Raw genomic sequence first — 12,287 nt, forward strand, 5'->3', positions numbered from 1 at the left:
GTTATGCATGAGTAACACTAACGCACGTTTATTTATTCATTCATCGCCAAACCTATAGCTAAAGCATTGTTTCAATATTAACCGTTCACCCCTTGGTACGTGGGAAAAGCATGACTTTGGCATCAACGCGACGTTCTGAGGTTTATTATACTATGTATTTTGTATACCCGAGAGGGCTGATGACCCTGTCCATAGCGGGGCGATAGTTTTCATGCATGGAAACCCTACCAGGTTGCTTCGAATGCATCCTTCCAGTGCACTAGTGAGGTTCAATCCCTAGATCTTAAGGATAACCCGACCTCCTAACCTCTGGGTGATGGGAGGTCACCTGAACTTTTTGGTCCATCGTGTGGATTAATCCCCACAATCATTTTCCCATATATGGTGCTTCATTATTGAAGACCACATTACGAAATTAGTATAATTGAGTTTCATGGGTATGATGGTGACTTTCTCATTGTCATCCATCCTTACAAAGTAGAGAGAAAGAGAAGAAAAGAAAAAAGAACAAGAGAAGTAGATGAGAAAGGAGAGAGTAGTAGTATGAGCACACCACCACAAACACACGAGCACTTGAATCACCAAGAAAATTTTTTTCTCCCACAAGCATGGAAAACGAGATAATACGCAATCCTCAAGAGTAAATAGTGAACCTTGCTCTGATACCATGTAAAGAAAACGGAAGCCACCAACAAGATCCACCACAATGCTAAAGAACACAAAAAGCCACAAATGGGCTTTCTCACAAAACCCACACAAGGGGCAAGACAAGAAGCTAAAAATAAATAATATTTTATTGATAACCTTCATGCAGGAAGCATTACATTTGAGAGGGGTTCCAACCCTTATATATACACAAACATGAGAGGCGCCAAGAGAGTCGTTGGGTTGGGAGGGTTCAATGACAACGGCTCTCAATAGAGTCGTTGGGCCTCCCAACGACTCTCTTGTTGACTAGTCAACAAGTGTTGACTAGTTCAAACAAGACCAAAAAAAATAAAAACTAACCTAACTACTCTAACCTAGTTACTAATCTAGTTACACACATATATAAATAAAGAAAGAGAAAAATATATTTATACAAATAAATATACATAATATATATATATATATATTAACAATTTTTAACAACAGACTCATCTATAACTGAAGCTCCAGTTCCAACTTCCTTCTGCTTCCTCATATCAATCCAGTCCAGGTAATATAAACCTTTTTTTCTACGATCAATCCCAATCTTATTCCCTGACAATTGATCATGTACATCACAACCAACAAGAGAGAAAAATAAGATTCATAGCAAAGATTAGAACATGGTAAACTTGCAAGAGATTGAATTTAGTATCAGGATAAGAATCATAAGTAATTAAACCTACTTTGGAGACAAACATAGAAGAACCATCTGCAGTGCGAAAAATACCACTGCAGGGTCGACAGTTGGCTAGGAGATACTCATGAGTTGTCATATGATATGAAGCTCCAGAGTCTATTAGCCAACCAAAAGAATGACCTGAGATACCTAAGAAAGCAGTACCAGAGAGGAGGTAGGAGTGGCAGAGAAAGAAGGACCAATGGTTGACTGAGCAAGAAGTTGCAGTTGTTAAATCTGATGTTGATCTCATACTGAACCCGCTCTAACCTCTGAAGCTACCCACTACCTATCACTTCGCTACTAGCAAACGATAGACCACCTAGTTGCTCATCCTTGGGCATTATACTCTCACTCTCAGAAGAAGCTGCACATGCACCACTTTTCTTTTTCTTGAGAATGGGACAAAAAAGTTTTATATGGCCAAAGCTCTTGCAATAGTGACACTGAACAGAACTAAGGCCACCTCTCCAACCAAATCCCAACTCTTCTCGTCCTCCAGTCCTATCACCACTTCTTCTACCAACTTTACCACCCATCTGCCTAGAAACAGCCATGACATTATCCTCGAATTAATATGATACAAGAGACTTTATCTTAGTCTCTTCTGCAATTAATTGTGTAATGACTTGAGTTATAGATGATAAGTGAGAAAGATGCAAAATGGCACTCGTTCTATCAAATTCTGGTCCAAGAGTCATGGGAAACTCAATAACTCTGTCAGACTCTATGTGTTCATCAAGAAACCCCAAATAGGTTTGACATGATGTACAAGACACAAATTTTGTACATTTCTCACATTTTTTCTCGCACTCCATAAGTGCAAGGGCATCCCAAATTCTCTGCACATCTGAATGAAATTCTTCAATGGATTTGTTTTCTTGGGGCATACTTCTCAACTCTTGAATGAATTGATAATGTCTTGCCCAATTCTCCTATTTATAGAATTGCCTGAGGTACACTCAAGCTTCTTTTGCCTCATGAAATGTTGAAATATTTATGGCAACTCTCGGTTCCACGGACCCAAGAATCCATGCCTTGACTCTCGCACTGTTCATGACCCATTCCTCTATAGACTTATCAAAACCCTCATCAGAAACCTTGGGTTTTGCCTTTGAACCATTCAAGGAACCTCCCAAACATTTTCCAACAACTAAGGCTTCCAAGAAATCAGCCCAATATACATAATTAGTCTCATTCAACTTAATAATTGAAATCCCTTCCTTCTCCATAATTACACAAACAACCAATGTTACCAAAAATAGAAGGAAATAAGCTCACCAAAATCCCAACAAAACATATCAAAAAGCAAATGGAAGTCACAAAGCACTCTCTACCTACAACATATGCTGAACCAACACATACCCAGCTCACACTCAGCAAATAGGGGTAGTCGGCACCTTAAAAAAAAATAGCTTATTGCAAGTTATAGACACCTCAAAACTTGCTCAAATCTCCTCCAAAACCCCAAAACAGCTGACCCAATCAGTTTCTCCGACCTTCTATAGCAAAAACAACATGAATAGAACTGATTTGAGCCTTCAAAAACCAAAAATTGAAGCAGATTCACTGTTTTCCCCAAATTTGGGCTGAACTTTTCAAGAAACTCAGAAGATCTTGAAAAAATCACCAAAAATCCAAAACAACTCCAAATTCAATGGGGTTTGATTTGTAGATCTTCTAAAATCAAGCCCTAACAAGTTGTGGATTCAAACTAACTAAAACTGGTCTGAGCAGACCAGTCATTCCTTCCTTGATGACGTATACCGTAACCTCAACCTTCTCCTCCTTCCAGCTCTTCTTTCTTGCACCCTCTAGCTTTGATACCACGTTGAAGTTTATGAGAATAGAGAGGGAAAGGAGCTAGGGTTTACAAAGAGCTCAAATGGACAGTAGAAACAATGTTTACTTCACAATGCAATATTGTGTGAGGGGGTCCTCACTTACATAAAAAGGGTCGACCCTTAAGTGTACAACAAAGGAAAAATGTAAAAAATCTAAAATACCCCCTTTTTTATAGGGTATGTACAATAAGACCTAATAAAGAGATATTACACAGAAATGTAAAACATTATATTGCATAGATACATAGACTTTCAATAATGTACAGTCATAGATTGAAAAAAATGTGGCTACATGCAACCTATGTCACATAGGTGCGGGTGCGGCGATGTGTCACTTTAAAAAAACTTGGGTGCGGGTGTGTGCATTTATGTATTTACATATATAATATAGATAAAACTGGACTTGGTTAGGATTAACTGAATCTACTTTTGGACAGAAATGGACCTCAGTGTGGTTGACTTCACCAGACACAAAAGAAGTTGTATCCAAGTATCGCACCCGCATGGGTGCGGGTGCGGTGCCCTGTTAGAAGAGTCCGTCTTACATAGCATGCAACATATCCTTGGTAATGAAACTTAAAACATGGTAAGTTAAAAAGCACAAGAAGCTTTTTTGGCTTCATGTCTTCTTAAAAGGAAAATTAGAATGCCAACATGCCTGCAATGAGTTCCAAACCAACAATGTCATTCTGCCTCTAGTTTATGGAAAGGGATTAAAACTTTAGAATTATTCAATGACAGAATTAGATTACAGGTGGGAAGCAGGTGACAGATCCCTTTTAAGGGCAACAGGACTGGACTAGCCCCCTTTTCTGCCAAATTTCCTGCAATCTTCATTCTTTCATATGGCCAGATCCAAGATCCAAGGGTTGCACGGCAGCAGGCTTCTTGTCCTGGATTGGTAAGGGCCTCAGAATTTGGTTCTTTGACATCTTCCAACAGACTAAATTTTCTGAGTGAAATCTGCTAATGATGCACAATCGAAAACTAAATCATGAAGAAGAAGATTTCATCTGGGGTTGCACTAAATCTGGGATACCCTGCTCATTTCTGCTATAGATAACTCAATGAGGTAACTCCAGCCCCATTCTCAAAGAAGGGTCATTTGGGGTTCGAGTCCCATTCCTAGAGCAATACTTTTCACTTGGCATGTGGTATTGGATAGATCCTTAATCCAGTCTAACATACAGCCAAGAGTATTTACTTAGCCAGCACCTACTCCTTTCTTATTTCCATGAAGAGATGGCCACTCTTAGTTTGTTTTTGTCCTTTCTTCTCTAGTTTGAGGGAAATAGCTTGGACAGATCAATCAGCTGACTGGAAATCCTTATTGGAGAGATTGATTTTAATAGCAAGCTGAATCTTGGTTAAAGGGAGAAAATACCACACCATAAGCAAATGGTGGCTCATGCTGGATTGGTACAATTCACAACCAACCTCAAGACTCATTGCTCCTTTTCGCCAAAGAATGTATGCCAGACATTTTAACTTAACCTTCTCTCTTTTTCTCTGCTCTATGCTGCTTTTCTTTTGACTCTCTTTATCATTATATTTCATATTTGAACTACTTATATATGATTTTCTAATCTTCCAAGTTCCAAATAAAAGAGACCAAAAAACTGACTTGAAATATATATTGTTTTGGGATCTGGCTAGATGGGTCAGAACTCGGGTCCTCGCCCCTTAGGGTTTCTTCCTCCTCTCAGGAGAGAGGCCATGGCGTACTGACTACAACTCAACCTTTGTTTGAGTGGGTTCTTCTCTAGCAAGAAGGATCAGAGAAGGTAGTTGGTGCGTCTACTCAGCAGGGTCGTGGAAAAGGTGCTCTTGATGTTGATTCTAAGGATAGCTGCAAAAAACTCTCAGTTAATCGATCATGGGCATAGGTGGTAGGGTGTTCTCTACTTCCTAATCCTGATTCTCTACCACCTCCATTAGAAGATATGGGCCACATGATCATTAATATACCATCATGTTTTTACGAGTCCAAGAATATAAGGTTGAAGTATTCACTTGTTAGTAAGTGGGGCAAAAAAGCTATGGAGCGTCAGTTCTTTGTGCAAGAACTGATTAAGAGGTGGAATATTAAGAACAGGCCTGTTTTTCATCATTGTCGAGAAGTGAGTTTGTTATTACTTTTGCTAATCATGAGACTTACAATACGTTTTAACAAAGGGTTCTTGAATGTTGGTTGGTTGAAACTTGTTAATGGAAACCTGGGATGGCTCAAGAATTCCAAAACTTCATGGTCTTCATTCAGTTCCAGTTTGGGCCAGAATATATAATCTTCCTCCTGTTGTTTGGCGTAAGGAGGTGTTTTGGTGTATTGTAGAAGCTATCGATGCAAAGCTAATTACTATTGACAATAGATCTGATTTGGGAGGTAGCTGGCACTTTGCCCTGGTAAGTCAATAAAAAGGTTTCAGTTGCGATTGGAGATCAGTTTTCTGGTGATCTTCAAATTGAATATGAAGGGTCAACTTCATTGTGTTCCTTTTGTCAATCTAGGAACGATTTTGTTGGGTCTCGTCCAAAGAAACTTAGGAGAATTGATAATGGCAAGAAGCCTGTTGCAAGAACAGCATATGGAAAAGAAAAAATTTGTATCATTGGACTCCAAAAATGTCGTCAAAGAAACAAGGAGATTCATTGGATCGTATGCAAATTAGCAACCATTTTTATGTTCTTAATTCAGAAGCTCAGGAAATAGAAGGCGAAGCAGACCATAATCATGGGATTAATGATGTGTTATTCTTTAACTATAATAGTCCTAGAAGAATCATGTCGGAGTTTGTTAATGGGTTTGATGAGTTCAGAATTAGTTCCAATATTAATTCAGTTGATTCAGTATTAGGATTGTCTATGAATGTTTCTAATGTGAACCTGATAACTGAACCTGATGTTTCTTATCTGGTGGAGGAGATAAATCCTACGAATCCTGGTGAGCAGATTTTGGCAGCTGAAGGTGAAGCTGATAGAGATTCCGGTGTTCTAAGAAAGAATCCTGATGAGGTGGGTGCTTCTATGGCCGAAGTGGATATTGTGAATTCTTTGATTGGGGAGGTCAATATTGGAAATGTGGACAGTTCAGTTATTCAGGATCTTTCTAAGGTAACTGCTACAGCTTTGGTATCTTTGAAGGAAGGGAAAGGTCAAATCATGAAGGATTTGGATGATGTTGCAAAATCTAGTGTACTTGAGGAAACAAATCTTGAGTTGGTTAGCAATCCTCAAGATAGGTTGTTGGATGAGTTATTGCCTATTTTAGATGAGGCTTATGAAGGGCTTGATGGGATGCCATTTTATGATGTAGAAATTTCTGATTTGGTAAATGATGGAATTACCATGTTGGATAATCCAAAGAGAAAATATGATGAGGCCAATACGGATGCTGAGATTTCATCTAATCTAGAGTCTTTTTTAAAGTCTCCTAATAAGATAAGGAGTGGGGCTTTAACGGGTAATATGAATTCCATAGTAGAGGAGGCAAGTAAAGATGGAGATCCTTCTCAATTTAGCCCTACATTAGAGGGAAAGAATATGCCTAAGCATAATAGTAAGAAACCTTTAATTAGGAAAGGCTTTCTTACTAAATCACCTTCTAAAGTGGGACGCTTAAAGAAGTCTAATCTGGTTATGGAGCCCAGAGTTGGGTCTTGGATCATTTAATCTTAGATCCAGAATTGTAAAGAAGATTTTCAAGCCCAGATAGTTGAGTGTAATGACATTGAGTTTGTGTGTAAAGAAGATGGTTTTCTTCTTGATCTTATCCAAGTCCACTATAATGTCATTGAGTTTAAAATGACACACAAACAAAGATGGCAAAACAATTTATGTGGTTCAGCAGAAAGCGTGCCTACATCCATGAGAAAGACTCATTTCAGGTCACCTGAGAGCTATGATTATTATTATATTTATAGACTTAGGAGGACCTCTGGGTTACACGATTTTAAGAGATCAAGGGGCCCAAGAGGTCCACACGATTTTGGTGTTTGGACTCTTGAGAGCCCTGAATCATGCAAGTCCCTAACACATGAGACTCCAATGCAAGGGAGTCCTTCATGTGAGCTTCCTTCTTTAGGGAGTCCTTCTTGAGAGAGTCCTCCATAGTGTGAGAGTCCGGAGAGAGACCAAGTCCACCGTGAGCCTGAACAAGACTCAGGTGTCCTTCTAACCATAGTCACAAATATCAGTATTGACTATATCTCGAGAGGCAATTTCTCGAGATAATATAGGTTTGGTGATAAATCTTGAGAAAATCTCGGGGCTTAAAATATATAAAAAATAACAAAAATAAATAAGAAAATATCATGTTTAGACAAAAAATACATAAATAATAAATGAAATAAGTAAAAAATATAAAAAAAAAGAAGAAAAACATATTTAAAATGTAAAAAATAAATAAAAACAGTAAAACTAATTGATAATATCATGATAATATCACGAGAATATAGTGATAATATCACGATATTATCAAACTGGTTTGAAAACATCACGATATTTAACCTATATTATCGTTTGCTGAATATATCACGATAATATCTTGATATTTTCAAAATATCGCTGATATATGTGACTATGCTTCTAACAGAGTTTGGGTCTTGGATTTTTTGTTTGGGAGGAACTCTCATGAATTTTTATTTGTTTTTCATGGATTAGCTCTTTAGGAAGAACAATGTAAATTGATAATATGTTTAATGAACTGATAGGGGCCTGCTTAACCCCAGCTGGTCTATCCAAAAAGAAAAAGAAAGATAGTTTTTTCTTCCTTCAAAATACATATAGGACCATACTTATCAACTGAAGAGGAAGGCAAAACTTTTGTTTTAGAAAGGATTGACAACAGGAACAAAGGTATGGCTGAAAAGAAGCAAACTTTAGCAAATAGGGCAGCAACATCCATGAACCTTCGAGCAAGGAAAACCCATAATGCAAAACCATGTTTTCCCTACAAAACGCTCGCTATGACCCCAACAATCAAAATACACACAGGATGCATAAACGAATAGGTACAATATGCGTATTAGACGATAACATCTTGTTTGTCGATGGAGCCAGCAGTTGAGACCATCCATCATAAAGGGAAAAACTGAAAAGAAGATTTTCTGAAAACATATATCCAGAAACAAATAACGCATGCGCTCTAAAATTAGGCGCAAAGACGAGTGTTGTCATCAAGAATAAAAACACGCGAATTTACCATTAAAAAAACAAAACTTTATTTCCCCAAGCAAAAATTTGTGCTTCTAGGAATGTGTATTCACACGAATAGAAAGCGAAAAGGACAAAGTATGATGTTAAAAGCGGCTTGCAAAGGAAACGCAGGTAATTTTCGGCGAAAAATGGGAAGAAAAAAAGTGATTCTTTCTTGAACAAACTCACAGGAGGCGCCACAGGCGCTTTCTTCTGAGCCCCCGGCTCCGAAAACCCTGGGTCACCCGAAGCAGACTCCTCGAGCCGAAACCAGTCGATCACGGACCCTGACTCAGGCAACGGCTGTGGCGCAAGCGAGAAGCGATTCTCCGCCTTAACATCCGTCGCCCGAGAGGCCAAGGAGTCGAGCAACCGGCTCTCCCGCCGGAGTGCGAGTTCCCGCTCGAGCGCGAGCTCCCGGTGGACCTCCTCCACGAGATGGCGCCTCCTCACGATGTCCGCGACGATAAGCTCCGAGCGGATCTTCTGCTTCTCGATCTCCCACCTCAGGGCCTCCCTCGAACTCAGGGTTTTCTCCAGCAGGTGGCTCCCGACAAGGTCTCGGGCGATATATCCCGCTGAAAATCAGACCAGAAAAGGGATTCAGAGAGGAGAATGTCCGAAAAAATGAAAGGAGAAGAAGGGATTGTTCTAAGGTTTTCCTTTAATCCCATACCTCGAATGGCTTCGTTGGTGAAGAAGCCATCGCTGAGACTTCTGGAAGGTTCGAACGGCCTGAATCGATTGAAATCCATCGAAAGACGGACGAAGAAGACGAAGAATTTGCACAGCACCCAGAGAGAGACGACGGACGAGGAAATGCGCGCCAAAAGAGCAGGGGTATTTTGATAAATTCATCTTCTGCGCATAGTCACCAGTTTACGGATACAAGTACGTCGTCACGGCCGTTGCGTCAGCAAACCGGATTGGGCGGATTTCATTTCCAAAACGTTTCGCTATAGATTCGGTTTTCACTTCGCACCAATGTCAAAACCGAGTTATTCAGTGGCACCGGAAAATCAGGAATTTCTCAGCAAAGGAGAATCTCACGATAAATAAATAAAAAATCTTGGTATATTTAAATTTTCAAAAATCATCATCAAGCCTTATCCTAACTACACCGGGTAAGATTTGCCCGTCACACCCGGAAGCAACGCGGCACACCGGCGCCCAGGTGTGGTGTCAAATAGGCAAGGGTTCTCTCACTTTGTTGGACGGGTGGGGGTAAAGAAGTTAGTCCAAGACTATAAAATTAGGTTAGCCACTTGAAACACAGGGTCTTTAATTGATAAGTTGGTAGAGTTAGTAGATGTTATGTGTAGGAGAAAGATTGATATTTTATGTCTACAAAAGACCAAATGGGTAGGTGAGAAGGCAAAAGTGATAGAACCTCAGGGATATAAGATTTGGTATACAGGAATAAATAGAAATAGGAATGGAGTAGGAATTGTTATGAGTCGTGAGTTTATAGATAAGGTAGTTAAGGTCCGTAGGAAGGGTGATAGGATTTTACTTATTAAATTAGTATTAGGTACAGATATTATTAATATTATTAGTATTTATGCACCTCAAGTAGGTTTAGATGATTCCATTAAGCATCAATTTTTGGAAGATTTAGATGAATTAGTACAAGAGATATCTTATGGTGAAAAGTTTTTCATCGGCGGTGACCTTAATAGACATGTAGGCATTATTAGGGATGGATTTGAGAGTATTCATGGAGGCTATGGTATAGGAGAAAGAAACGAAAGTGGAAAAAGAATTTTAGATTTTAGTTTGTCCTATAATATGATCTTAGCAAACGCTTGGTTTAGGAAGAAGGAGTCTCACCTGATAACATTTAAAAGTGGGGTTAATACGAGTTAGATAGATTTTTTCCTACTTAGAAAGAGAGATAGGGGTTATTGCATCGATTGTAAGGTTATACTAGGAGAAAGTGTAGTTACACAACATAGAGTCTTAATTTTAGACCTTAGAATTAGACAATGCCGCAAAAGGGATAAACATAGGATAAATCCTATAATTAAGTGGTGGGCACTGAAAGGAGTTAAACAAAGAATGTTTGTAGAGCAGGTAGTTAAGGAAGTTGATCGGTGTCTCGAAGAGGATTCAGACTCAATGTGAAATAAGATAATGGGTGGCATGAGAAAGGTAGCTAAGGAGGTATTGAGTGAGTCTAAAGGCGGTGTACCGCTAGGTAAGGATACATCATGGTGGAACGAGGATGTTAAATTAGCTATTAAGGTTAAAAGAGAGTGTTATATAAATCTAAGTAAAAGTCGTGATAATGAGAATTTTGAGAAGTATATGATAGCAAAGAAGGAAGCTAAAAAAGTAGTTCGAAACACAAGGGATAAGGTATATAAGGAGGTTTATGACAAGTTGGATACCAAAGAGGGCGAGAAGGATATTTATAGGCTTGCAAAGATGAGAGATAGAAAATCGAGGGATCTGGGTATGATTAGATGTATCAAAAATGAAACACAAAGGGTTTTAGTCAAAGATGAGGAGATTAAGGAGAGATAGAAAGATCATTTTGATAAGCTATTTAATGGAAGTCATGCTCAAGATCTTGGAGACTTGTCCATTCTTTTTCATGAGATGAATCGTGACTTCATGCGCAAGATTCAAAAGAAAGAAATTGCAGAGGCTTTGAAGAAAATGAAATCAAGAAGGGCAGTTGGCCCAGAAGGTATACCTATCGAGGCTTGGAAATGCTTGGGAGAGAAAGATTTAGAATGGTTGACAAATATTTTTAACAAGATTTGGCGGACAAATAAGATGCATAATGAGTGGAGGAAGAGTACTTTGGTGTCTCTATATAAGAATAAGGGTGATATACAAGATTGCACAAACTATCGTGGTATAAAACTCATGAGTCATACTATGAAACTTTGGGAGAGGGTGATTGAGTCTAGGTTGAGGAAGGTTGTCATGATATCGGAGAATCAATTTGGTTTTATGCCTAGAAGATCAACTATGGAAGCTATACATCTTCTTAGACAACTTATTGAGATAAATAGAGAGAGGAACAAAGATTTGCATATGGTTTTTATTGATTTGGAGAAGGCATACGATAGAGCACCTAGGGACGTTCTCTGGTGGACAATGATGAAGAAAAGTGTTTCTCTCAAGTACATTAGTATAATTAAGGATATGTATGAAGGAGTAGTAACCAATGTCCACACTTGTGGAGGGGTGACAACCAATTTTCCTATAACGGTTGGGTTACATCAAGGATCTGCTTTAAGCCCTTTCCTATTTGCTATAGTGATGGATGAGCTTATGAGATCAATTCAAGAAAATTTGCCGTGGTGTATGTTGTTTGCTGATGATATTGTTTTGATTGATGAGTCTAGAGCTGGGGTTAATGCTAAGTTAGAATTATGGAGACAGACATTGGAAGCAAGAGGTTTTAAGTTGAGTAAGAGTAAGACAAAATATATGGAATGTCAGTTTAGTAAGCAACGAAGTAGTGATGGGAGTGTAGTGAAGCTTGGTGAGCAAGAAATACTGGTGGATGATTGTTTCAAATATTTGGGATCTATTATTCAAAAGTATGGAGAAATTGATGGAGATATAAATCATAGGATAAAGGTTGGGTGGATGAAATGGAAAAGTGCAACTGGAGTGTTGTGCGATCGTAGAATGCCATTGCGGTTGAAGGGAAAGTTTTATAGGACAACTATTAGGCCCGCTTTACTATATGGTACGGAATGTTGGGCTGCCAAGAGACATCATATTCAAAAAATGAGTGTAGTTGAGATGCGTATGCTTAGATGGATGTGTGGAAATACAATAAAAGCTAAGATTCAGAACGAGGAGATACGTAAGAAGGTAGGTGTTGCACCCATTGAAAATAAGATAAGAGAGAATCGTTTACT

General features: G+C 38.8%; 1 protein-coding gene across 1 annotated transcript in view; it reads right to left on the reverse strand.

Moving 5' to 3' along the window:
• LOC149849067 (uncharacterized) overlaps nt 1-9,203 on the reverse strand; it is a 72,260-nt gene extending 63,057 nt beyond the window's left edge. Inside the window, exons 1-2 of the mRNA XM_089998479.1 lie at nt 9,080-9,203; nt 8,593-8,981 (exon numbers count right to left, since the gene is read on the reverse strand). Of these exons, the coding sequence (XP_089854605.1) occupies nt 8,593-8,981; nt 9,080-9,158 (468 nt within the window). The 5' untranslated portion in view covers nt 9,159-9,203. The remainder of the gene's footprint in view (nt 1-8,592; nt 8,982-9,079) is intronic.
• Between the last annotated feature and the right edge of the window lie 3,084 nt (nt 9,204-12,287).

Source organism: Nuphar pumila, chromosome 1 (assembly GCF_984573655.1).
Source record: "Nuphar pumila chromosome 1, dmNupPumi1.hap1.1, whole genome shotgun sequence".
Lineage (NCBI taxonomy): Eukaryota > Viridiplantae > Streptophyta > Magnoliopsida > Nymphaeales > Nymphaeaceae > Nuphar > Nuphar pumila.